The following is a 24,734-nucleotide window of genomic DNA, read 5'->3' as shown; positions in this document are numbered from 1 at the left end:
ATGCTTGATATTAAAGCTCTTTAAGACTTTCACTGAGCTACAGTGGTTATTTTGGTATAGGATCACATGGTACAACTTCTTCTTTGTATGTGCATCTTGAGCACCCATGAATCTCTTTGTCAGTTCACTATTTTGACAGGCACTAATCATTGAATATTCAGACTAGCCTACGGAAAGTGTAGTTTTGGAGATGATGTAGCCCATGTCAGGTTACTCAGTTCCTAAGGGCCTGCCTATTTCCTTATTTCCAGTGCATCAAGATAAAGAAGTTACTTGCAGCCTAAAATATCCAACCCCTTGAGAGGTGTCATCCTAACAAGATAATCAACATAAATCAATTCACCTGTCAGTGATTTGTAAGGGAAAGCAGGACTTTACTGCATTGCTGGGCCTCATTTTATGCAGCAGAATTCATTAGTCTAGACTTCTGGCTCTAATGCACCCTGCATTTTGCTTATACAATCAGATACTGCGCAATGTAAAGCTAATCATGGTAATGGCTGTAGCCCTGGGAACACTGGACAGTCCAATCATCACACTTGCCTGAGAGTGCGTTTTTCTATCCTTGACTTTTTCTGTGTGATTGCTGCCTACATTCACTTTTGTTTTGATTATCAGAAGACTCCCACACTTTTTTAGGCTTAATTGCTGAGGTTGTATCTCACAAGTAATGGACTGCAGCTGTTGTCCTCACTAAGGTTGAGATCTGTTTTGTGCCTGGGCTTTTTCTAGCTGATCTTTGAGGTTAGCTTCAGGGCCAAGAAACTCAGTGTCACTTAGATGAGGTTGTTGGTATGGAGATTGATATGGAAGAGAACAACATCACCACGTCACATGATTCCGTCCTGCTTGATTTATATTAATTCATAGAATTTTTTATTTTTATATTTCATTTTATATTATTATTTTGGTTGTAAGATTAAGTCTGAGGCTTATTATTGCCTACAAAACCAAACCCACGAGGATTTTCATTCATAGTATTGCTTCTGTGCATAATACATGGTGGTGGAAGCAAACAAAAAAACAACAAAACATTAGGCTTGTCTCCCATGCACACACATCCTAACAGAGATGCACACTGCAGCAAAACAGAGGGGTTAATTACAGTTTAGGACAGGCCACTTGGCCTGTGGTTCACCTCAACCCTGTCAAGTGGAACTATTTTGGAACTGTGGGAAAAGAAGAAAGGTCCAGTCAGAGGCTAACTTCAGTTACAAGGCTAAGAACACTAATTACTCACAAGCACAACGCACAAGCACAGATTATACTGTTAATGGAGGGTTTGTCTGCAAACACCATGAATCAGCGAGCACCTCTGCTGACCAATGCATTACCAACTGATTATAAAGATTGACTTATATTACTCCAAGACCACCACAAATAACCTCTTTTTAATAAATTGTGTACTATTTGTTTGGTCCTCCTGTCAAAGTAATTATGCACTTGTTTGATGGATTGGGAATTTCTAGGTTGCAAAATAGACTGTGCGGTAATAGATAGGAGGGGGGTTGGGAACATACCAGCACACTGTTTGTGTACTGTGACCTGGAATTGGCCCAAATAGTTTGTTTGTAGAGAGCTCAGCCTTACTGCCTTTCAACTGTGATGAAAGATAATGATATTTTTTTTCTTGTCTGTCAGAGTTAAAATCTGGATACTTCAAGGGGTGAACATTTTTCAGAGATTTGATTTTTATTCTCTGATTAGGAAAATACAGAATCTCTCCAACATTTGAGCCTAAAATGAACTGTGACTTTCACCTACTGTGCATGATGGATTTATGTATTTATAGTAGTGATTTGTAAAAACAGGGAAAACCACAGTACTTTGGCAAGCTGTCACACATTCGAGTGTTTCCAGTTTTGCATAATCTGTCACAGATAATTCATTGATTTCCCGAAACAAGACTTGAAACCTTGCCGCAGTATTTCCAAACCAAACACAAACAGTCCCAGAAAGACAAACAGACACAGAGTTTCATATTGACAGCATAGCGACTCTCACACACTTCCGCACAGGCCTCCCACCTCTATCCATGGAGTTTCCCAGTTTAAACAGACTCTCCCCTGAGCCCAACCTAAAATGGGAGGGGATGGGCCAATACAAAAACTGCCAGTTTTCCAGAGACACCAAGAAGAGCTGTTCAGTTGAACTCAGTAAGTTTCTAAAAAGTGTTCTCAGTCTGGACATGTAACTGAGTCACGAGGGAATCCAGCTGCACTGTGTGGGAAAAAAAACTTGGCTGTTACTCTGTTTTGTTCTTTCCAAACTGCTGGATATATTTTGCGTCAGAGTGTAGCCACGTCGGCTGACGGACTCAGGGAGAATGTCAGAGGAGGTGAAGCTAGAGTGTGTGCCGCTGTGTTCTGTGAGCATGCCAGCTTCTCCCAAACAGGAGGTGTTGTGCATCTTTGGGACGGGGGACTTCGGGCGCTCTTTGGGCCAGCGTCTCCTGCAGAGTGGCTACAAAGTGGTGTACGGCAGTCGCAGACCTCACAGTTGTGGTCCTTTGCCATCAGGAACACAGGTAATTTGATAGTTATTTGAGAAACCCTTGAATACAACCTTTTCTACACTGTTTCTGTTGTTGATGTTACGCAGCACAATCCTAAACCAACTCAGAGATAAATGTGTTGATGAAAGTCTGAACGTGTTTCTAGAGCTGGGAGAAAATAAAATGCTTGTTACGAAGCTTTTAACTACTCAAGCAAGGTAACTGATAACATTTGGTGTGTTGAAGTGTGCCTCTAATGTGACACATTCTGAAGTGTTTTGGTTTCATGTTTCATCCAACATCTGAACTGCACCTAGTATCTCTGAGTAAGCCGTAAGTGGATGCGCTGGTGTATTTAATGCCTGTGTATGACAAGAGTTGTGTCTTTGTGTGTTGTGCAGGTGATGAGCCATGAAGCTGCAGCCCAGACAGCCAATCTGGTCTTTATTTGTGTTCACAGAGACCACTACAACTTTCTGGAAACACTTGCACCTCAGCTGAGAGGAAAGGTATCTTGTTGTGTTGTTATCTTGCAGTTTTATGTGTGCCTCTGTAAAACACACAAGTCTGCTCATTTCTAACTTTGCATCCACTTTTCTGATTTAATTGATTCGAAGGTGCTGGTGGATGTCAGCAATAATCTCAAGAAGAATCAATACCCAGAAGCCAATGCAGAGTATCTGCAGAGGTAAGTAACTATTGGGCGGTAATGTAATAATCTAAAATGATGGGACATTTAATGGATACGTTTTTTTTTTTGTTTTTTTTTTAACCATCCAGGCTAGTTCCTGGAGCACATGTAGTGAAATCTTTTAACACGCTGTCTGCCTGGGCCCTTCAGAACGGACCCTCAGACGCCAATAGACAGGTACTGAAACTGTTTTCTTGGGATTCTCTGGAGTGGAAAATGAAATGTAAGGAATGCATCTCTTTTCCTCTACTTTCATGACTGATCTTGATTCAGATAAACTGTCAGATTTTTATCTCACTGCAGAAACCCAATCAAAGTGGCTACTGCCCAACAAGTTAGAAATAATCTATTTGTGAGAAGAAAGCATTTCAGCCTTAATTATATCATTTACTCATTTTGAAGTTTTCATCAAACTAAATCTGAGTAAAAGAAACCAACTTCAATGAGTCAGTTCGTGAGTGCCATCTATGATGTATCTTTGAATCAATTAACTCCACAGTCTGTCTTAGATCTCAGCTTCCCGTCACATGTTTTACTAGCTCTCTTTGTAGTGCAAAGCTACGCCATATGTGGGGTTTTCTGTTTCGTGTCGAGCTTGTTGCGTATTCCCAGAGGAGAATGAAAAAAGCACACAGGAGTATGCATGTTTTTGTATTGTAGTGTGTTGTATATTTGGAGCACAATAGGTAACATCACAAAGGTATTGGCTGAGGCTGTTGCAGGTTTATACCTGCTTTCTTTAACTAAATTTAGAATTTCTTACAGAAAGCTACAATTTGTTTGTGCTGCTCAGTTCTCTAGAGTCAAAAAGCATTCTTTCGTTATTGTGAGAGCACATGCATATGCAAAAATATTAAAAAGACAAAGACATACAGTATACATCTCATATGAGCCATTTTTACTGCGTGAAAACATTAAATGTTTTCATGCTCCAGGTGTACCTGTGTGGGAACAATACGGAGGCCAAGCAGCTAGTGACGGAGGCAGCTACCAAACTGGGCTTCAGCGTTCTGGATAGAGGATCCCTGTCTGCAGCCACTGAACTGGAAGACTTTCCTCTGCAGCTTTTCCCAGAATGGAGGCTGCCCATAGCCCTGGCCATTGGCCTCACGGCCACCTTCTTCTTCTATCTTGTCATCAGAGATGTCGTCTATGCATACGTTGTACAAGAGAAAGATATCTCTTTCAGAATAATGGTTTCCCTGGCTAACAAGGTGAAGAGAGATCATCATCTTGGAAATTAACACATTCTTATTAGCAACATGAACCTTTAATTGTCATTCACGGAAGCTAGATTCTTAAATTATATTAATAATTCTTCTTTGCTATACCATCACTTTTTCAGGTGTTTCCCATTGTGTCTCTCATTATGCTGTCTCTCTGTTACCTGCCTGGACTCATAGCAGCCTTCCTTCAGCTACACAGAGGAACCAAATACAAGTCAGAACCTCATTACTGATGTGTAATGTTTGGGCAGATGTTCACAATGTCAAACGTATTACACTTATTACACTATTACACCAAATTCATGTTCATTTCAGGCGTTTTCCTGACTGGTTGGATCGCTGGATGCTGTGCAGGAAACAGCTGGGTCTGCTAGCTCTTGCCTTTGCTTTCCTGCACGTGCTTTACACCCTTATCATTCCTATAAGGTAGGCCAGAACTGCACTCCACAAGACATTTGTCTTCTAATCACTGTCTTTTATCTTTTAATTGAAACCTTTTCTGCTGATAAAGCATCCCATTTCTCGCCCCCTTGTGTATTATCTGTCTTTTGGGTCTTTTCATGTCAGCTCATTTAATCTCGAACTTCCAAATTCATCTCATGGATTTTCTTGATAAAATAATGTAAGGTTTAACCTATCATGACACTTAGTAGCTAAAATAATGAATGCACTTAATTGAATACTCCAAGTCCCTCCCAAATGACTGAACTCTCACGTCATTTGTAAGGAAGGATCCAATCACCAGGAAAACGAAACTCATTTCAACCACTTGTATTCCCAACCTTTCGGTCACTACCCACTATTCATGACCGTAGGCGAAGGTACGAACATAGACTGACGATGACTGGGCCTTGCCTTTTGGCTTTGCTGTTACTTCAACATAGGAGTCTGCTTCACTGCAGAGGGCGCACTATCTGCCGGTCAATCTCTATTCTTCTCTCAGTTGTGAGCAAGACCCCAATATACTTCCTTTACTTGAGGCAGCACCTCACTCACAATCCAGTCTTTTCCAACTAGAACCATGGTCTTAGATTTGGAGGTGCCATTTCTCACCCCTGCTTCTTCACACTCTGCTGCAAACAGCTCCATTGTGAGCCAAAGACTTCTGATGATTTCAGCAGGACTACATCATCCACAAAAACCAGGGATGTAATTATAGGCCACTAAATTGGACCCCCTTGGTCCCTTGAGGGTCTTTTATAAATAATAAAAAATAAATAATAAAATAATAATAGCAAATATTTTCAACTATTATGTAAACAAATGTTGACTGGGAATCATTGCAGCATCTGATACAGGGATACATTGACTTTACTGAAGTTTTTGCTATTTTTAATTTTTTTTGTACGTTTGCTTCCACGAAAAATCAGTAAAACGTTAGATAAGTAAAAATGCAGTAAGCATTAAAATGGACCAGTTCTTTCAGTGAGATAAATTACTCTGATTGGCTGTTATGACCTTTGCCAACATTGCCTTAATATTTTATTTTATCTCTACAGTACAAAAATTATAAACTGCTGTTCTCTTCTACATCTAAAGACTTGGTCCCCTTACACTTGTGTAAATCAGATTTTGTCGTTGCCTGAGTATTGTCTTTAGGGCCTATTCAAATGGATCTTTTTTACCAGGTGCAACTGAAATGTAGAGACAGAGAAGGGGATGCATTACTTTGTTACTATAGCCTAAAAAGAAAAAAAAATCATAAAGCAGGTCTTAAGAGAGCTTTTTAATGTGTTAATCCTTTAGTAGTAGCTTTTGTGTGTTTCACAGTTTGGGTTCCATACCAGCGTTACCAGTAAAGTCAATAAGAAGGCCACTGTTGTTAAGAAGAACAGATGAAAAAACAGTAGTTGGTGACAACTGCTTTTTTCTTCTTTTAAAAGTTAGAGACTATTTGACCATTTCATAGAACTACATATTGCACACTGTTTCAAGCAAGCTGTCTGCTTTTATAGTTGCATTATTTTTATTGCCTTGTCATCCTGTTAATCATTTGAAAGTTAATCACTTGAAAACACATAATACAATCAAAAGTTTTATTGTTTAGTTCATGTTGGAGCTATTATAGAAACATACCAGCACATTTTTGGCTGCTGATGCTGCATACAATTGTGTTAATGCACTGAACTACTGTATCTGGTATATATACTGTATGTACTTTCTATCCTGATATTTAAATGACCTTAGAAGGCTGTTGTTTCATATTGGAAGATTTACATTTCCAAATAGCCTAATGTATGAAAACACTGCCAGCCTTAAAACTTGGTAAGGCAGTTGCAGTTTCTATCCATCCATGCATCCCTCCATTATCTATACCTAGTTCCTCCTTTTTAGGATGACAGGGATCTGCTGGAGCATATCCCAACTATCTTCAGACAAAGTGCTGGACTTATCACATGTAGCTAAAAAGTTAAAACTATAAAAATAAGGTAGTCCACCTGAATGAATGAAGGAAACTGATCTTGAAGATACTGAATTGGTAGACACAAAGAAACATACCCAAAATGAACTGCAATGAAATAAGCACATATTTAATGATTAAAACGGCCAATATGTGAAGTATTCCTACATTTAATCACATGGTCATTGTCTAAGAATTGCAATAGTCGTCGCTATCAGAATTTTTCAGGCAATTTTTGTTCTAATCTGTTTTATGTTTCTTCCCAGATATTATGTGAGATACAAGATTGGAGCAAGTACAATCTCAAAAGTAAGGCAGTTGATTAGTAGCTTCCATTTGTCATTATAAGGTCAATAATGAACAAGCATTTCTCTAAATTTGTTTACTACCATTTTAAGATCAAAGAGAACAAAACTTCTGAGTTTGACACCACCGTGGCTTGGCGGACGGACTCTTACTACTCGATGGGGATTCTGGGATTTGGCCTGTATCTCCTGTTGGGAATAAGCTCCCTGCCTTCCGTCAGCAATGCTCTCAGCTGGAGAGAGTTCAGCTTCATTCAGGTGCATACTGGCATGTTTGCTTGATTCATTTAGAATAGGCCAACTGAAATACAGTATGAGTCAAAGTCTTTCACACTCACTTTTCTGGACTGATAAAAAAACTGTAAGCCAAAAGTGTTTTTGTCGACATAGTGGAAGTTTTCAGTGGTCAAACACAAATGTTGCAACCTCACAGGAACTGAATCAGAGTACTGGCACACACAATACTTCCATTCATGTGTCACCCTCCTGAACCACCCTCTGAGTCCTTCTCTAAAATTGTGAAGATTATTTAGAAATGAAATGTTTATCTCACCACTAAACTGTGACTTTGAAAGGTTAAATGATTAGAGGGACGACCAACATAAAATGTGGTGGTTACTTTACTGCACAAATTTTAAAGTGCACCATAAACAATTTTTAAGCACCACCATTCTACTTGGGACTGTTTATGCCTTAGACTGCTTAACTTCAAATATTGTGGAAAATTATAGAAATGGGCTAAACCTGTTTGCTACGATCATCATGGGGTTGTTCAAGAACCTGGATTTAAGTTGCAGCTGATCAGGACTGTTCAGTTTGTGCCCGATGGGGTGGGCAGGATCTGGCTGCAATAACGCGCTATGTCCGGCCAGAAAAGCCCCACCCTGTCTGGTGAAAAGAAGCGACCTGCTCACTCCACAAGTTAAGAAGGAGACTTGAGCTCAGTGCAGGGCCCTCCTGGGGTTGGCAGAGGAAGAGTAATGCCCAGGACAGACGTAGGGAGGAGCACTGGGTGACAAGAAATAGGAAAAAATCGGGGATACAAATATATATTTAAAAAAAAGGGACTGATCAGAGCTTCAACTATGGGACCATATGTGGGCGTATGGGTCATATATGGGAAGGACCAGATACCATTTCAGATTCCAGTTGGTAGAATTTCTGCTGAAAATATTTGATTGGTATTTGCCTTTTTCCCTGGCTAGGTTTCTGTGATCATCTTATGTGGACAGATAAAGATGCTGGGCTTTCTTTCTACAATGACCAGTCAGAAAAAAAATCAGACAAACTCATTCATAAATGTATCTGGGTCATCTCATGCTAATTTTCTCACTCCACCCCTCCCCCCTAACCCCAACCCAAATTACTGCAGCACTTTAAATGTTAAGTTATTCATCAAATGTAATTCAGGGGCATACATTATGCTGGGCCACAGTCATTTTTTTTCATTATCTTTGCACACGCAAGCGCGAGTGCACACACACACACACACACACACACACACACACACACACACACACACACACACACACACACACACACACACACACACACACACACACACACACACACACACTTTTTGTGTGATGTATGTACAGTATACGCACACAGGGACAAAAGTTGGATCGTTGCAATAAAAACCTCTGTGCACAAAGATATTAGCGACTGTGCATGTATTAAAATCTTGTCTTTGTAAAGGTCAGTAAACTGCACCAAACCTGGAAAGCTCTTCAAAATATTTTGAGGAAGTTCTTCCTACTAGTATTTGAGGATCAACTTTTGGTAATATTACTGTATAAGTTATCTTTTTAAAGGTAGATAATTAAATCAGTTTTCTGTGTAAGTATTTATCAAGAGTGTGTAAAGTTTATTTAGATGGATTTGGTTCTTCTTTTGTCTTCCAGTCCAAGCTGGGATACCTGACATTGTTCTTCTGTACCTTTCACACTTACCTGTATGGCTGGAACCGATTCCTTTACGTCTCCTCCTACAAATGGTACACTCCTCCTGGCTACATGCTCTGTTTGGTGTTGCCCACTGTGGTGCTGGTGCTCAGACTTCTGCTCCTTCTGCCATGTGTGGACAGAAGCCTCATCCGCATTCGACAGGGCTGGGAGAGGGCCAATCCCGAAGATGTCAGCAGGAAAACACTGCTAACGTAGGACTGTAAACACATATTTGATGGTGTGCCCACACACAGTGGTGGGGTTACTTGTCTCTTAAGTGTCCTTTTCGTGTCTTATACCCATGGCTACATTATTTTGCAAAAGAGCAAAGTCCAAAATAAATCCCATAAGCACAAGTTCTGGCATGTTAAGGCATCTAGTCTGCATTTAATGCAGTCTCAATTTGCTTTAATATCTTCAGCTTTTTCCTCTTTTGACATGTAATTCTGACATTTTTGTATGTGTAGTGTTACAGGTTTGCCTCAAATATCAAAAAGGGGTTTTGTTGTATTTTCTATTAAAATGACTTGTGACAGCTTTTTCTATATTTGTCAACTGAAAGTTGCAGAATCATGTTGATCTGATTAAAAAAAAAAAAAAAAAAAATGTCTTTAAAAAAAAAAATCTGCATGAATGGACATACTGTGAAATATTATTCAATAAAAAGATTTGTGTAACCCTGAACAACATTGTCTCTTTTTCCTACCATATCTCTGTCTGGATGTCCAATCGACAAGCCAGGCCTGGCGAAAAATTTTATATTTAATGGTTTGCATTAATGGGCGTGGCCTAATGGCTCAACAGCGCCCCCTAGAAAACTACGTCCCTTAAGCCCCACAATACGGTTTGACGTACATGCACGAAAATCGGTACACACTTGTATCATGTCGCAACTTAAATAAAAGTCTCTTGGCACCATGGCCGAAACCGAACAGGAAGTCGGCCATTTTGAGTTAATACTGTAATTTTGAAGCAATTTATGCCATTCCTTCGACCGTTTCTTCGCCCGAACTGTAACGTACACCCAGGTGTGTTATACATCAAAATGTGCGTCTCGATCCTGCAACGGTGCGTATTACTTTTCTCAGTCAAAAGCGTTACCGTGGCAACGATAGACGGCAAAAAGCGCGCCCCCCTTCATCTGGTTGGTCGATATTTGATAGTCCCTATTTTCTGCCATAACTTTTGAATGGTTTGACATAGAGAGTCGTGGGTGGTGTCATCGGACTCGGTTTTGAGTACTTGACCTTCATTGGCATGAATTAGCCCCGCCCCTTCTTCTGATTGGTCGATATTTGATGGTTCCTATTTTCTGCCATAACTTTTGATTGGTTTGATATAGAGAGTTGTGGGTGGTGTCATCGGACTCGGTTTTGAGTCCTTGACTTTTATTGGTGAAAATTGCACACGCGAGGGCCCGTTCATCACTGCTTGCAGCTTTAATTATTTATTTATAATTGAAATAAGACTCCATTCAGTCCTTTTGGAAACAGAACGGGTTCAATCCGCATCACTGGTAATACGTCCAAATAATTTTGAGAGGGAGTTGGACTCCATCATGGCTGAGTTTTGTCACTGATTTTGTCCACAACCTTAATGGACAAAACGTCTGGCGACAACAGGTCAGAGGGTATCTGTTTTGATGGCCTCAGGATTACAAGTCTTCTTTTTGGGAATTATGTGTTCTTGCTGGTTCCATCAAGTTGTGATCTTCACCTGGCGCTGTTGTGGTTTACAGCTGATTTCGAAGCAGTGGTGTTGAGAGTCAGCACCTTCATATCTGAAACTGTGGGTTTCAGCTGAAACCCACTTCCTCTTAGAGATAAGGTAAACTGCTTTGCTATTTTGAAGGGATTCAAGGAGTAGCCACTCTTCCACATGAGAGGTGGTTCAAGCATCTGGTTAGAAGGGCCCTGGTCACTTCTGGGGAGAGATGTCATCACTCAGGGGTTTTGGAAATGCCTCAGTACTCCACTGGAAGAGTTGGAGGAGGTTTCTTTGGAGAAGGAAGTCTGGCCGGGCTCCTCTACTACTGCATATGGGCGCATAGATTTTGAAATGTACACGCTAATTGCTTCGGTAATGTCTTTGGCCCTGTCTGCTTTCACATCTAGACGCTGCTTAAAAGCAGCGGGGATAAGTTGTTGGGCACCTGTTTTGTTTTTCCTACCTCCGGTTATGGGCATATCGGGGTGATGCCGTCTTACATGCGTTAGCATGTTCGATGTGTTTCCACTAACGTATCGCACAGATGTGAAACAACGCCGACACACAGTATTCCACTCGCATTCCATCACTGTAATATTCCACTGGGAACCCAAAGTGTTCCCACACTCCTGATTTAAACGAAGCATCCTCTAGCTCTCTTTCTACACTTGCCATGCGACTTTCTTCTTCTTCTAACTTTCTTCTTCAGTTTGTTGCATCTGTTTGTTGCATCTTCTTCTTCTTCGTCTTCTTCTTTTTCCGTAATGGCTGTTGCTGGCAGCTTTTAGGCGCATTACCGCCACCTGGGGACTGACTCAGACATTGATTTTCCATTTTTTTTTTTTAACTCAGTCAGACGTATTCGCCGTATGACTGCGTGCACCGAACTGTGACGCCCGTACCGTGACGCGACGAATACAAATACCGTTACACCCCAAATATATATATATATATATATATATATATATATATATATATATATATATATATATATATATATATATATATATATATATATATATATATATATATATATATATGCTGTACAGGATTTCTTTTTAATAAACAAATAAAATGTTTTAAACTATTTTCAGTTTTTTTAAAAAACAAACAAAAAACAACTTCCTTAATTGTCTTCCATTCCAATGGAGAGAATCTTCCATTCTCCCCATTTTAAGAGACTCAAATGAAAACGTTCACGTCTGTCCATACCATTTTAATACAGCTGATATAAAATTGACCAAATCAGGAGAGAAATTACTCAAATAGAACAAGTGATGCATATTCAAAACTTTCAGCTCTTATAAAAAGACATGTTGAGATGACATTGTTTTCTCTCTGGAAATACACACAAGAGTGAAGTCTGCCTTTGTGTCTTTTTGCCAGGAAATTCACCCTGGCACTGAAACCCTTCTGGCATACAGCTTTCTCAGGAAGGTTTCTGCCAGAAAAGATTTCTGCCTGGGAAGGCTTCGTGGCACAAAGCCCCGAAGGCAAACTTCTCATGAAGGCTGACCACACCCATTGCTGCCAATCATTTTGTCTTCAGGAAAAGTTGTTGATTAATAAAATTGGTTGCATAGCAACATAATGAGACAAAACAATAAATTGTCACTTAGAATTTTTTCATGCAGTTAATTTGAACCTTTGGGAGAAATCGTTGGAGCATATGCCCTTTTTTAAAGATTTGCAACGGTCTTGTATGTTTCCACTTGTGAGTAGTTTTTGTGATTGTAGAATTACAGACTCCCAATTAATTGGTTCTCCATCCATCCATTTTCTATACCCGCTTAATCCTGTACATGGTCACGGGAGTCTGCTGGATCCGTTTTAGCTTATTACAGATTACAGACGAAAGGCACGGGTACACCATGGACAGGTCGCCGGTCTATTGTAGGGCCACACACACACACACACACACACACACACACACACACACACACACACACACACACACACACACACACACACACACACACACACACACACACACACACACACACACACACACACACACACACAGTGAAATACAATGGTGAAGCTGATTGGCCTGGAGAAACTGGCACTGCCCACATATAAAGTGATTTGTGTTCATTAGGTCTCACTAGTTGCTGCGATTCGTCAAATTTACAAAGTTTTATTTTCAAACTGATCAACATGAAATCACGCGGAGGCAAGATCTGGTGGCATTGGTCGTAATGGATTCAAAAAAAAGAGGAGGGGGGGCCGAGAGACACCTTTTTAAGAAAAAAAGAAGGCTCTAGAAGAGGAGGCCTGCAAAGGCCAAAAATGTCTGTTTCAAAGCCTCCAACAGCAGCGGTGTTCAGTCCCTCGCGACATCACGTAAGTTAAGATACAGGGGAGACAAGTGTGTGTTACAAGCTGCAAACCTTTATCTGACAATAGCATGGTGATCACTGTTGAGAGTCTCCATGGGCTTTTTATGTAGCTGTAATAATGAGCTTGGGGCAAAATGTTATTCTATTTTAAACGTTGCAGTGGTTGCTATATTGTTAAACCTCACATCAACCCAAACATAAAACTACAAATGGATAACCCAACCATTGATATACAGTATGTCTTATTTTGGGCTTCCTTGTATAACATCTAAACATCCATCCATTTTCCGTACCCGCTTTATCCTTTGCAGGGTCACGGGGGTCTGCTGGAGCCTATCCCAGCTAATTATAGGCGAGAGGCAGGGGTTCACCCTGGACAGGTTGCCAGTCCATCGCAGGGCCACATATATACAAACAACCTTACCAGACATACTCACACTCACACCTACAGGCAATTTATAATCATCAGTTAACCTACTATGCATGTTTTTGGACTGTGGGAGGAAGCCGAAGTAGCTGGAGGGAACCCACGCAAGCGGGAACCATCTCGCTGTGAGGCAACAGTGCTAACCACCAAGCCACTGTGCTGCTCAACATTTAAACATTTATGTATACTGTATGTATTATGTTAAACTGACGGTTGATATTTTAATACTTGGGCTGCTTTGCCATACCAGTCTGTCCACATACCGGTAGGTTATATTGTCCACATCTGTCCCTGATTTGATTTACTGTATTTGATTTGATTTATTCACACTCACACGTGTGAATTGGTCTCCTGGAGAAGCTATCAAAAGCTTATGGTAGGAGCCAATTAACATAATTACAGTAGGCAGGAATACATACATACACTTGCACTTAATACACACAAAACAAAACAACATGCACATTATACTAGACTACCACTTACATACAACATATCGCATTACAAACACTTAACATGAAACATTTTGTGATCCCGGAGTGTACATTTATATATATGAGCTTAACAATTGTTTCTTTAACTGGCGTTTGAATATGGAGATGGACTGTGACTTTTTAAGGCTATCATTCAGCTCATTCCAAATCTGTGGTCCCCGACACACAACACTCAGACTTGTTCCCACAAGTTTATGTTTTTTCCCTATAATAAGGTGTTTGTGTCTAGTTTTGTGGGTGTGCTGGGGAACGGAGATTGGGATGAGTTGAGTTAGTCTGGGATTCAAACCTGAGACCACCTGATATATTGTACATGCATTATGGAAGTAGTTATATTCTTTGAGGCGAAGAATACCATAGTGGGCAAACAGGTGACGAGTAGGTGAATTAAATTCAGTCCAAGAGATGGCACGAATATTTTTTTTCTGTAAAACTTCAAATTTTTTTAGATGACTGGGGTAGGTATTACACCAAATAATATTGCAGTAATTTAAATTAAGTTCAAACAAGGTTTTATAAAGAGTGAGAAGGGCAGAGCGTGGAAGCAGGTGTCTCAGTTTGAAAAACAGACCGACATATTTAGTTTTTCCACAAGGTGATCTATATGACATTTAAAATTTAGACAGTCATCAATGAGGACCCCAAGGAACTTTGTAGAGTTTACTCTATTTATTTCTTCATCATTTATTACGATCTGAAAGGCCAAATCTTCCATATTTATTCGTTTTTTATTGAAACAAAATAATATATAATTTGTTTTCTTAATATTAAGAGAGAGTTTATTTACTTTAAACCAAATGTCCACTTTAGAGAGCTCATTATTAAGGAGGTCTTGGAGTTCATTCATGTTTTTATGTGATATAAAAAGGTTTGTATCATCAGCAAAAATGATTTTTTGGAAGACCTTTGAGCAGTTGACCAGATCATTTGTATAAATAATAAAGAGTAAAGGCCCTAAAATAGAACCCTGAGGAACCCCATATTTGATGTGTCTATATTGAGATTTGTTGTCATGGATGTGTACATATTGTTGTCTCTGTGAAAGGTAACTAGTGAACCATTTAAGAGCTGTGCCTCTGATCCCGTAGTGGGTCAATTTGTTTAGCAGTATGTTATGATCGATGGTATCAACGGCCTTTGAGAGGTCCAGAAACACACCAACGCCATATTCTCCTTTATCTAGTGCATCGTTTACAGCCATACAGGTAGTGCTTTTTTTCTGAATCCATACTGAGATGGTGTAATTATATTTAATTTATTAAGATAATCACTCAGTCTATTGTAAACAACTCTCTCCAGTATTTTGGAAAATGTAGGTTTGATATGGGGCGATAATTTTCTCTGTCATTTTTGTCACCAGATTTATATACAGGAATGATGATCCTGTCCAACACAGAAAAGAAAAGTAAAACTGTGCCAGTAAAGATGATTTTCTTAATCCACTTTAAATGCATATGAGAGAACTTTGGGTTTAATCAGTTTATCATTGTGTTTATCTAGTTTTGTTGTAAATTATGTGATCGTAACTTTTTATCCTTGCTGGTTAAATGCATTTGACGTGTGAGGTTTCTGTTCACAAATTCATACGGAATATGTGCTTCTGTGTGTTTGTTGCAAAGCTGGACATAATGCAAGTGCTTCAGATGGAGGACAGTCCAGTAGTTATGAAGACAAACTGGAAGACAGTCCAGTTATGAATATGTAACAGTGGACAGTCGAGTAGTTATAAAGACAAACTGGAGGACAGTCCAGTTATGAATATGTACTGGTGGACGGTCCAGTAGTTATAAACATGTACTGGTGGACAGTCCAGTAGTTATAAAGATGAATTACTCGGAATTACTCCTTCATAAAAGTAATTAGTTACCAGGTAAAGTAACTATTGCGTTACTTTTTCTAAAAAAGTTCAAATATTTCAAAGATTTTCAAAGGCCAGTGGCATAGAGTAGAACAGCATAGACGGTACTTCATTTAAATTAGTTAAACAATAAAGTGCTTTAAAGTCCTTGCACGGTACAATCAATAAGTGAAACTATCACACAGCTACAGACAACTGGCACATACTGTAGGCCTACTTCAAGTATTTTCTTCAAAACAAAAAGTAAACAGTTTAACAATATACAGTCATGGACTGGAGTGGAGTGAGTCAGGTCAGCAATTAGCTATCATATCAGTATATAGTAATGCGCCACATTTCACTGTCAGTAATGGTGTTGTAACGTTTGAAATAGTAATTAGTTAGATTACCCCGTTACTGGGAAAAAATAACGGCGTTAGTAACGACGCTATTTTTAACGCCGCTATTCCCAACACTGTTACTTACCCATATGTGTGTGCATGGATTCGTGGCTCTATGCAGCACCTGCTAAAGTGTGAGCATATGTGTGCAGAGTATGAGTAGGGGCTTGAGTGAGTGTATTAATCCCGGTCAGACTTTTTGTCCTAGTCCTGCACTGTCCACGTATATAGACAAACAACTATACATGCTCACACACATACAGGCAATTTAAAATCCTTTATCAACCTAACATACATGTTTTGGGCGGAAACCGAATTATCTATGAAAGCATGAGGATAGCATGCAAACTCCACACAAAAAACTCCTGCAGCCCGGGGGAAACCAGGAACCTTCTTGCTGTGAGGGAACAGTGGTAACCACGCAGCCATCATGCTGCTTTAATTTGAAAGTCCTGATTGATTTTCCTAAAAAAAAAAAAAAGGCTGTATTGTGCTGTTTGTCCCAGATTGTATTTACTTACTGCTGCAATTTTAATAATAGTCTATGTAAAAGACACAAAAAACTTTTTTATAGGCTACACTTCTGACAGTAAAGATGGGGAAACTTATTTTGTGTCACTTAGGATTTCCTTTTTCAATTGCTGTTCAGAATATTGAAAACATTTTTTTTTCTTTTTCAGTGTTTTTGTTTTCTTCTAACTTTTACCTATAGTCAGGGCCGAAAATTGAAAACGTCCCTTAGAAAACAACATGGTAGGCATTTTTGAGGAAAAGCACTTTCTCTATTGTTTCTGTATGATTTTTTTGTGCTGAATCCATTTCTGCCGTATGCTAAGCTGTCAAAGTTATCGTTCAGTCATAATTATTGATTAATTAGCACAACTATTGATTTGTCGTCTAAAGTTAGAAATGGTGATCAGTTTCCTATTTGTCAATAGTAGATATATGATTGTTTGGTATCAATGTAAAGGGGACCTTCTCAGCTTTTATCTGAGCCCACGGTTGTGTTTTTCTGACAAACATAGAGGTCACACGGCCTCCTTAAACCATAAATTACACACATTTCCATACAATTTTTCGCCTAAACTATCTAGTTAATTTTATCTTCTGGGATCAAGAGATGTCAACGACCCAAAAGACAACAACCACAATACCCAATGGACTTTGACGAGTCAGGAAATGTATGATATAACCATACTTTTTCTTTGTGAGAAGTTATTATAAGGCTTGAAATAGCTGTAACCAGCTCAGTCCCATTCACCACCATTCATTCTTTGGACCAGCATTTTGTAAAGACTATTATTAGTAAGCAATATTCAAAGGCCTGAGTGATTTTCATCAATTTAATTCATCAAAAATGTCACTGAATAATCACATTTTTCACCTCCTTGAATCGCCACCTTACTGTGGTGGAGGGGTTTGTGTGCCCGAGTGATCCTAGGAGCTATGTTGTCGGGGGCATTACGCCCCTGGTAGGGTCTCCCATGGCAAACAGGTCCTAGGTGACGGGCCAGACTAAGAGCGGTTCACGCCAATCATGGAGGAGAAAGAACAAAGGGCCGTAACGTCGCCCGGATCGGCGTCACCGGGGCCCCTCCCTGGAGCCAGGCCTGGGGTTGGGGCTCGTAGGCGAGCGCCTGGTGGCCGGGTATTTGCCCATGGGACCCGGCCGGGCTCAGCCCGAAACGGCGACGTGGGCCCGCGTTCCTGTAGGCCCACCACCCGCAGGAAGGACCGTGATGAGCTGGTGCCATGTGGGCTGGGTAGCAGTCGTGGCGGGGTGCCTCGACGACCCAATCCCTGAACCAAAACCCTCACAGTGGGGACATGGAATGTCACCTCGCTGGGGGGGAAGGAGCCGGAGCTTGTGCGTGAGGTTGAGAGATACCGGCTAGAGATAGTCGGGCTCCCCTCCACACTTAGCTTGGGCTCTGGAACCCAGCTCCTTGAAAGGGGCTGGACCCTCCACTACTCTGGAGTTGCCCAGGGTGAGAGGCGGCGGGCTGGTGTGGGCTTGTTTATAGCCCCTCAGCTCAGTCGCCATGTGTTGGAGTTCACCCCGGTGAACGAGAGGGTCACTTCCCTGCGCCTTCGGGTCGGGAAAAGGTCTCTCACTGTTGTTTGTGCCTACGGGCCGAACAGCAGTGGGGAGTACCCGGCCTTCTTGGGGTCCCTGGGAGGAGTACTGGATAGTGCTCCAACTGGGGACTCCATTGTTCTACTGGGGGACTTCAACGCTCACGTGGGCAATGACAGTGATACCTGGAGAGGCGTGATTGGGAGGTACGGCCTCCCCGATCTGAACCTGAGCGGTGTTTTGTTGTTGGACTTCTGTGCTAGTCACAGTTTGTCCATAATGAAAACCATGTTCAAACATAAGGGTGTCCATCAGTGCACGTGGCACCAGGACACCCTAGGCCGGAGGTCAATGATCGACTTTGTTTTCGTTTCATCTGACCTTCGGCCGCATGTCTTGGACTCTCGGGTGAAGAGAGGAGCTGAGCTGTTACCTGATCACCACCTGGTGGTGAGTTGGATGCGCTGGCGGAGGAGGAGGTTGGACAGACCGGGCAGACCCAAACGGATTGTGAGGGTCTGTTGGGAACGTCTGGCTGAGCCCTCTTCAACTCCCACCTCCGAGCGAGCTTCTCTCGGATCCCAGGGGAGGCGGGGGACATCGTTCTCTGCCTCCATTGTCGACGCGGCGGCTCAAAGTTGTGGACGCAAGGTCTCCGGTGCCTGTCGTGGCTGCAATCCTAGAACCCGGTGGTGGACACCGGAAGTACAGGATGCCGTCAGACTGAAGAAGGAGTCCTACCGGGCTATGTTGGCCGGTGGGACTCCTGACGCAGTAGAGAGGTACCGGCAGGCCAAGCGAGCCGCGGCTCGGGCGGTCCGGGAGGCAAAAACTCCGGTCTGGGAGGAGTTCGGGGAGGCCATGGAGGAAGACTTTTGGTCGGCCTCGAAGAAATTCTGGCGGACCGTTCGGCGCCTCAGAAGGGGGAAGCAGTACTCTGCCGGCACCGTTTACGGTGTGGGTGGGGAGCTGTTGACCTCGACTGGGGACATTGTCGGAGGGTGGAAGGAATACTTCGAGGATCTCCTCAACCCGACTGACATGCCTTCCACTGAGGAAGCTGAGGGTGAGGAGTCTGGGGCGTGCTCATCCATCACCTAAGCCGAGGTCACTGAGGTGGTTCATAAGCTCCTCAGTGGCAGGGCACCGGGGGTGGATGAGATTCGCCCTGAGTACCTCAAGTCTCTGGATGTCGTAGGGCTGTATTGGTTGACATGCCTCTGCGACATTGCATGGAGGAAGGGGATAGTACCGTTGGAGTGGCAAACCGGGGTGGTGGTCCTCTTTAAAAAGGGGGACCGGAGAATGTGATCCAACTATAGGGGGATCACACTTCTCAGCCTCCCCGGGAAAGTCTACGCAAGGGTACTGGAGAGGAGAATACGGCCGATAGTTGAACCTCGGATTCAGGAGGAACAATGCGGTTTTTGTCCCGGTCGTGGAACACTGGACCAGCTCTACACCCTCCGCAGGGTGCTCGAGGGTTCATGGGAATTTGCCCAACCAGTCTACATGTGCTTTGTGGATCTGGAGAAGGCATTTGACCGTGTCCCTCGTTCCATTCTGTGGGGGGTGCTCAGTGAGTATGGAGCCCGGGGCCCTCTACTAAGGGCTGTCCGGTCTCTGTATGATCGGAGCAGGAGTCTGGTTCTCATCGCCGGCAGTAGATCAGACTTGTTCCCGGTGCATGTTGGACTCCGGCAGGGCTGCCCTTTGTCACCGGTCCTGTTCATAATTTTTATGGACAGGATTTCTAGGCACAGCCAGGGGCCAGAGGGGATCCGGTTTGGGAACCTCAGGATTTCATCTCTGCTTTTTGCAGATGATGTTATCCTGTTGGCTTCATCGGATCGGGACCTTCAGCATGTGCTGGGGCGGTTTGAGGCCGAGTGCGACGCAGCAGGGATGGAAATCAGCACCTCCAAAATCGAGGCCATGGTTCTCCATCGGGAAAGGGTGGCGTGCCTTCTCCGGGTGGGTGGAGAAGTCCTGCCTCAGGTGGAGGAGTTCAAGTATCTCAGGGTCTTGTTCATGCGTGAGGGAACGATGGAGCGGGAGATTGACAGACGGATCGGTGCAGCGTCCGTAGTTATGCGGCCGATGTACTGGACCGTCGTGGTGAAGAAGGAGCTGAGTCGAAAGGCGAAGCTCTCGATTTACCGGTCAATCTACGCACCTACCCTCACCTATGGTCATGAACTTTGGGTAGTGACCGAAAGGACAAGATCGCGGATACAAGCGGCCGAGATGAGTTTCCTCCGCAGGGTGGCTGGACGCTCCCTTAGAGATAGGGTGAGGAGTTCGGTCACCCGGGAGGAGCTCGGAGTCGAGCCGCTGCTCCTTCACATTGAGAGGAGTCAGCTGAGGTGGCTTGGGCATCTGTACCGGATGCCTCCTGGACGCCTCCCTAGGGAGGTGTTCCAGGCATGTCCCTCCGGGAGGAGACCCCGGGGAAGACCCAGGACACGCTGGAGAGACAATGTCTCTCGGCTGGCCTGGGAACGCCTCGGACTCCCCCCGGAAGAGCTGGAGGAAGTGTCTGGGGTGAAGAAAGTCTGGGCATCCCTGCTGACTTTGCTTCCCCCGCGACCCGGGAACGGATAAGCGGAAGAAGATGAGTGAGTGATGAGCTATAACATTTTTGTCTTCAGTGCTTTAGGCCTACATATTCATGCAACAGTCACTTGACTTTTGGCACTGACAAGAATCAGTGCATGGGTTTGGTTTGCAACCGCATCAGGCCGTCTTGCATCCAGTTGTGCAACCACAGGTCATTAGTTCCTCACTGGAATCGCAGGAAGCAACATCAGTTTAGGAATGAGCACATTGTCCTCCATCTCCATATCCCACAGGGCGGGGGTACCGGGTACCGCAAATGGGCCTGCCGCCAGACCAAGCTCTGGAAGTGAACGCGCTGAATATGAAAGCTCAAAGCATCTCTGGTGGGCAGTAGTCTCTCTATTTTCAGACCCTTGACAAACATGCCCAAACGGACATCATTGATGTTCTCACTGACTGAACCCTTTAACTTTAACTTTAACTTTAATCCAGGAAATTGGTTGATATTTTTTTTAAATGACTTGATTAACTTAAACACATGATTCATCTTTTCAAAATTATTGTTACTGTTACTCATCCTTAATAGAGGAGATGAACACCACCACATATATTTGCACTGGCAACATCCATGTTAGCTAGTTGTCTCGCTAACTCGTTGTTGTGGCAACTCGCCACCCGCTGCTTGACTGCGGTATTTCAGCAGCCTAACTGCCCACGAATTCCAGCACACAATCACCCACAAGATAGAAATAATATGGTGATATTATACATTTTCTGAAACTGTATATGAGAGTGAGTATTGCTGTACTTGTTTTTTATGTCTCTGGTATTCCTAGGTGTCACAGAGTTAATACAAATAAAAATAACATAGGCGAAAATGGTGAAAAATTAACATTCTCTGGGGTTTCTGGAGCTGTATTGACCTCCAAGTATGTCAGAAAAGTTCAACTTTAGGTTTGAAAGAGAGCTATAAATGTCTCCTTTAAAATGATACCAAACACAGTATTATTGTAACTTAGGAATTGCTTGATCTATGAGCCTATACCAGGATAGGCAACAGCGTTTACAGTCCAATTTACCATATGGGGTGGCCATCTTGAATGTGGGAATATAGAAAACCAGGGGTCTAATTTTTTTGGCATACGGTGGATTCTGGTTTGGGACACATTGATCTTTCAAAAAATGCTGTATGCCATCTTTTCCTCAAAAATGCCTACAGGGTTACATGATTCTGAAGTTACAGCCCAGTCTACTATACCTATGAAGCTTATCACAATATCTTGCAGTAATTTTGGCCAATTCCTCCTGACTGAACTACTGGACCTGAGTCAAAATTGTGTGCCTTATTGTTGCTACAGGACTTTTCAGTGCTGCTGTCAAAGTTTTCATACGGCTAAGTCCGTTACTTCGTGATAGCCACTCCAATACTTTCACTTTCAGCCACTTTGCAATTAATTTGTAGGTATGTTTGGGGTCATTTTTCAATTGGAAGAGTCATCCGCATCCAATCTTTTACTTTTCTTTTGGAAAAAGAATCGCCAATTGCCTCCTTTTCAAACCTTTGAGGATTATCATAATCTGGATGACTGAGCATCTACGTCAGCATACTTTGACAGATCCTTTCAAATAGCATCTTTTAAATGTTGCTTGTAGCTTTTCTGGGGTTCATTTGGACATTTCAAAAGAAAGCAGGTTTATCTCTGTTACACAGAAGTCATATCCTTTCAGAGCAGGAAATAGAAACTCCAAACCAGCATTTAAAAAAAGAGAAGTTACTGCAGCAAGCCACTATGTGCTGTCTGTGTAGAATGCATGTCATTGTCATTGTTGCAGAAAAGGGATTCTGTTTTAAAAAATAATCATTAAGAAGCATCCAAAGTCAGACAGTTACTATCCATTAACCTCCATCAGCTTTTCTGGCAGGTTAGTGGGCCATTTCACGGCCAGCCGGGAGATTCAACTTCTCCAGTGTGTCCTGAGTTCCTGTGTCCCCAAAACACCTCCACAGAGTTTCTTCTCACCATCACCGATTGGTACAGAATGTGCAGACTTTTATGAGTTATTTATAACCATCAGACAGTAATAACTCAAAATGTATCAATAAAACCGGAAACCATTCTCTACCCTTTTCCACCAAACCAGTTCATGGGCTGGTTCTTGGCCAGTGCTGGTGCTGGTTGCCAACTGGTTCAACTTGCGAACCAGCTGGGAACCAGTCTGTTACCCCTTTTACACCAAGCTGGTTCCAGGGCTGGTGCTAGTGCTGGTGCTAGAGCCGGTTCGCGGTTGGTTCTAAGTAAGAACCGTTTGCTTTTACACAGCTGGTGCTAGCCAGCAGCTGGCCAGAGAGCCACGTCATCACGTCACCACTCCCCCTCGTTTTCATCCCCACCCTGATCAGGAAGCTGAGAGCCAAAAGCTGTTTTAATTTCAGCTGTAGCGCTGTTAATATGGCACTTTATTAAGTTTTAATATTTTTTCAGGTAAAGTAACCTTTCAGATCCCCTACCTGGGCTCAGTGTATCCAAATAACGCCTGTTAAGAAATTTGCTCTGAAAATTTCGGGATTTCTGCCTGCCTGCCGGCTCCGGAGCTGATTTATGGTTCCGCGTTAAACCGACGCAGAGCCTACGGCGTAGGGTACGGCGTACGGCGCCCGGCGCCGCGTACCCTACGCCGTAGGTTCTGCGTCGATCGTCACACCGTATGAGGAAGCCGACAGTTAAAAGCTGTTTTAATTCCTGCTGTAGCGCTGTTAATATGGCACTTTATTAAGTTTTAATATTTTTTTCAGGTAAAGTAACCCTTTAAGATCCCCAACCTGGGCTCAGTTTATCCAAATAACGCCTGTTAAGAAATTTGACTCGAGAGCCAGCAGCCCCGGGGGACAGGAGCTCCTCTCCTCTCCTCAGGAGCTCCTCTCCTCGTACGTAACATACGCCGTAGGCTCTGCGTTGGTGCGCGGAACCAGAAACCGCGGGCTGGGAGGCGTCCCTGCGGGCCAGGAATTTTTATTAAATAAATGGATCGAGCTGCGCTGCCTCGCGTCCAAGCGTCCCAGGGCTGGAACGCTTCCCTGCGGGCTGGGACGCGAGGCTGCGCCGCTGCATCGGCGGGCACGGAGCCCGCCGACGTTACTGTTGATGGATTGTACCGTAAACCACTGCTGCTTCTGTTTTACATCCATTATTAAATAAATGGATGTAATAATAAAAGAGTCTGCTAACTTAACCGCCGTCTTCAACGCTCCATTGTTTAAAACGGCGCTCTTCCGTGTTTATTCTGCTTTGGTTGTTCAGTAACACCGTCCCCAGCCCCGCCCCCAGCCCCCCACGTAAACTGGTTCTTTGAGCTGGCCCAGCAGCTCAAAGGAGCTGGCGTAGCACCAGTTTTGAGAGCCAGGAGCCGGTGCTTAGGCTGTGTAAAACCAAATAACTGGTGCTAAGTCTGGCTCTAGCCCAGAACCAGCCCTGGAACCAGCTTGGTGTAAAAGGGGTATGATTGTCCATAGCTCCGGTGCTAAGAGGATTTCATCATTACGTCACTGCAAACGTGAGGTTCGCGCGGTTGTACAGCTGCTGCTTCTGGCTTTACGCAACTTTATAGTGAACAAAAAACGGCAAATTCAATGTCTTTGTCTTTGACAAGTTTTCAGTGCACAGCAATTAAGTTCAAGGAGAAAGCCTTGAATAACCTAATAACGTTTTAACTTTTACTTACACTGAATGCTAGATGGTAATGTTAGCCTTTGTTATGAGCTAATGTTAGCTGATGTTATGTCCCTGCTGGAATAGTCAGTTTTTCAATTTTCTTTATCATATTCACTGTGTTCA

At 42.8% G+C, this 24,734-nt stretch overlaps 1 protein-coding gene across 2 annotated transcripts; it reads left to right on the top strand.

The window, feature by feature from the left end:
- The first annotated feature begins 2,127 nt into the window (after nt 1-2,127).
- On the top strand, nt 2,128-9,737 carry LOC133430743 (metalloreductase STEAP4-like). Of its 2 annotated transcripts, none has more exons than XM_061716750.1 (10): nt 2,128-2,527; nt 2,896-3,003; nt 3,112-3,182; nt 3,275-3,362; nt 4,121-4,399; nt 4,531-4,625; nt 4,727-4,837; nt 7,079-7,121; nt 7,211-7,375; nt 9,174-9,737. In XM_061716750.1, the coding sequence occupies exons 1-10, from the start codon at nt 2,327-2,329 to the stop codon at nt 9,285-9,287; spliced, it is 1,275 nt and encodes a 424-aa protein (XP_061572734.1). In that variant the 5' UTR covers nt 2,128-2,326; the 3' UTR covers nt 9,288-9,737. The 2 variants fall into 2 exon arrangements, with proteins under 2 accessions (XP_061572734.1, XP_061572733.1); XM_061716749.1 differs by having other exon boundaries at nt 9,022-9,737.
- Nucleotides 9,738-24,734: the final 14,997 nt, after the last annotated feature.

This window comes from Cololabis saira, chromosome 3 (assembly GCF_033807715.1).
Source record: "Cololabis saira isolate AMF1-May2022 chromosome 3, fColSai1.1, whole genome shotgun sequence".
Lineage (NCBI taxonomy): Eukaryota > Metazoa > Chordata > Actinopteri > Beloniformes > Belonidae > Cololabis > Cololabis saira.
Note: the sequence above shows the minus strand (reverse complement) of the source record. Positions and strands in the feature narration are given on the sequence as shown.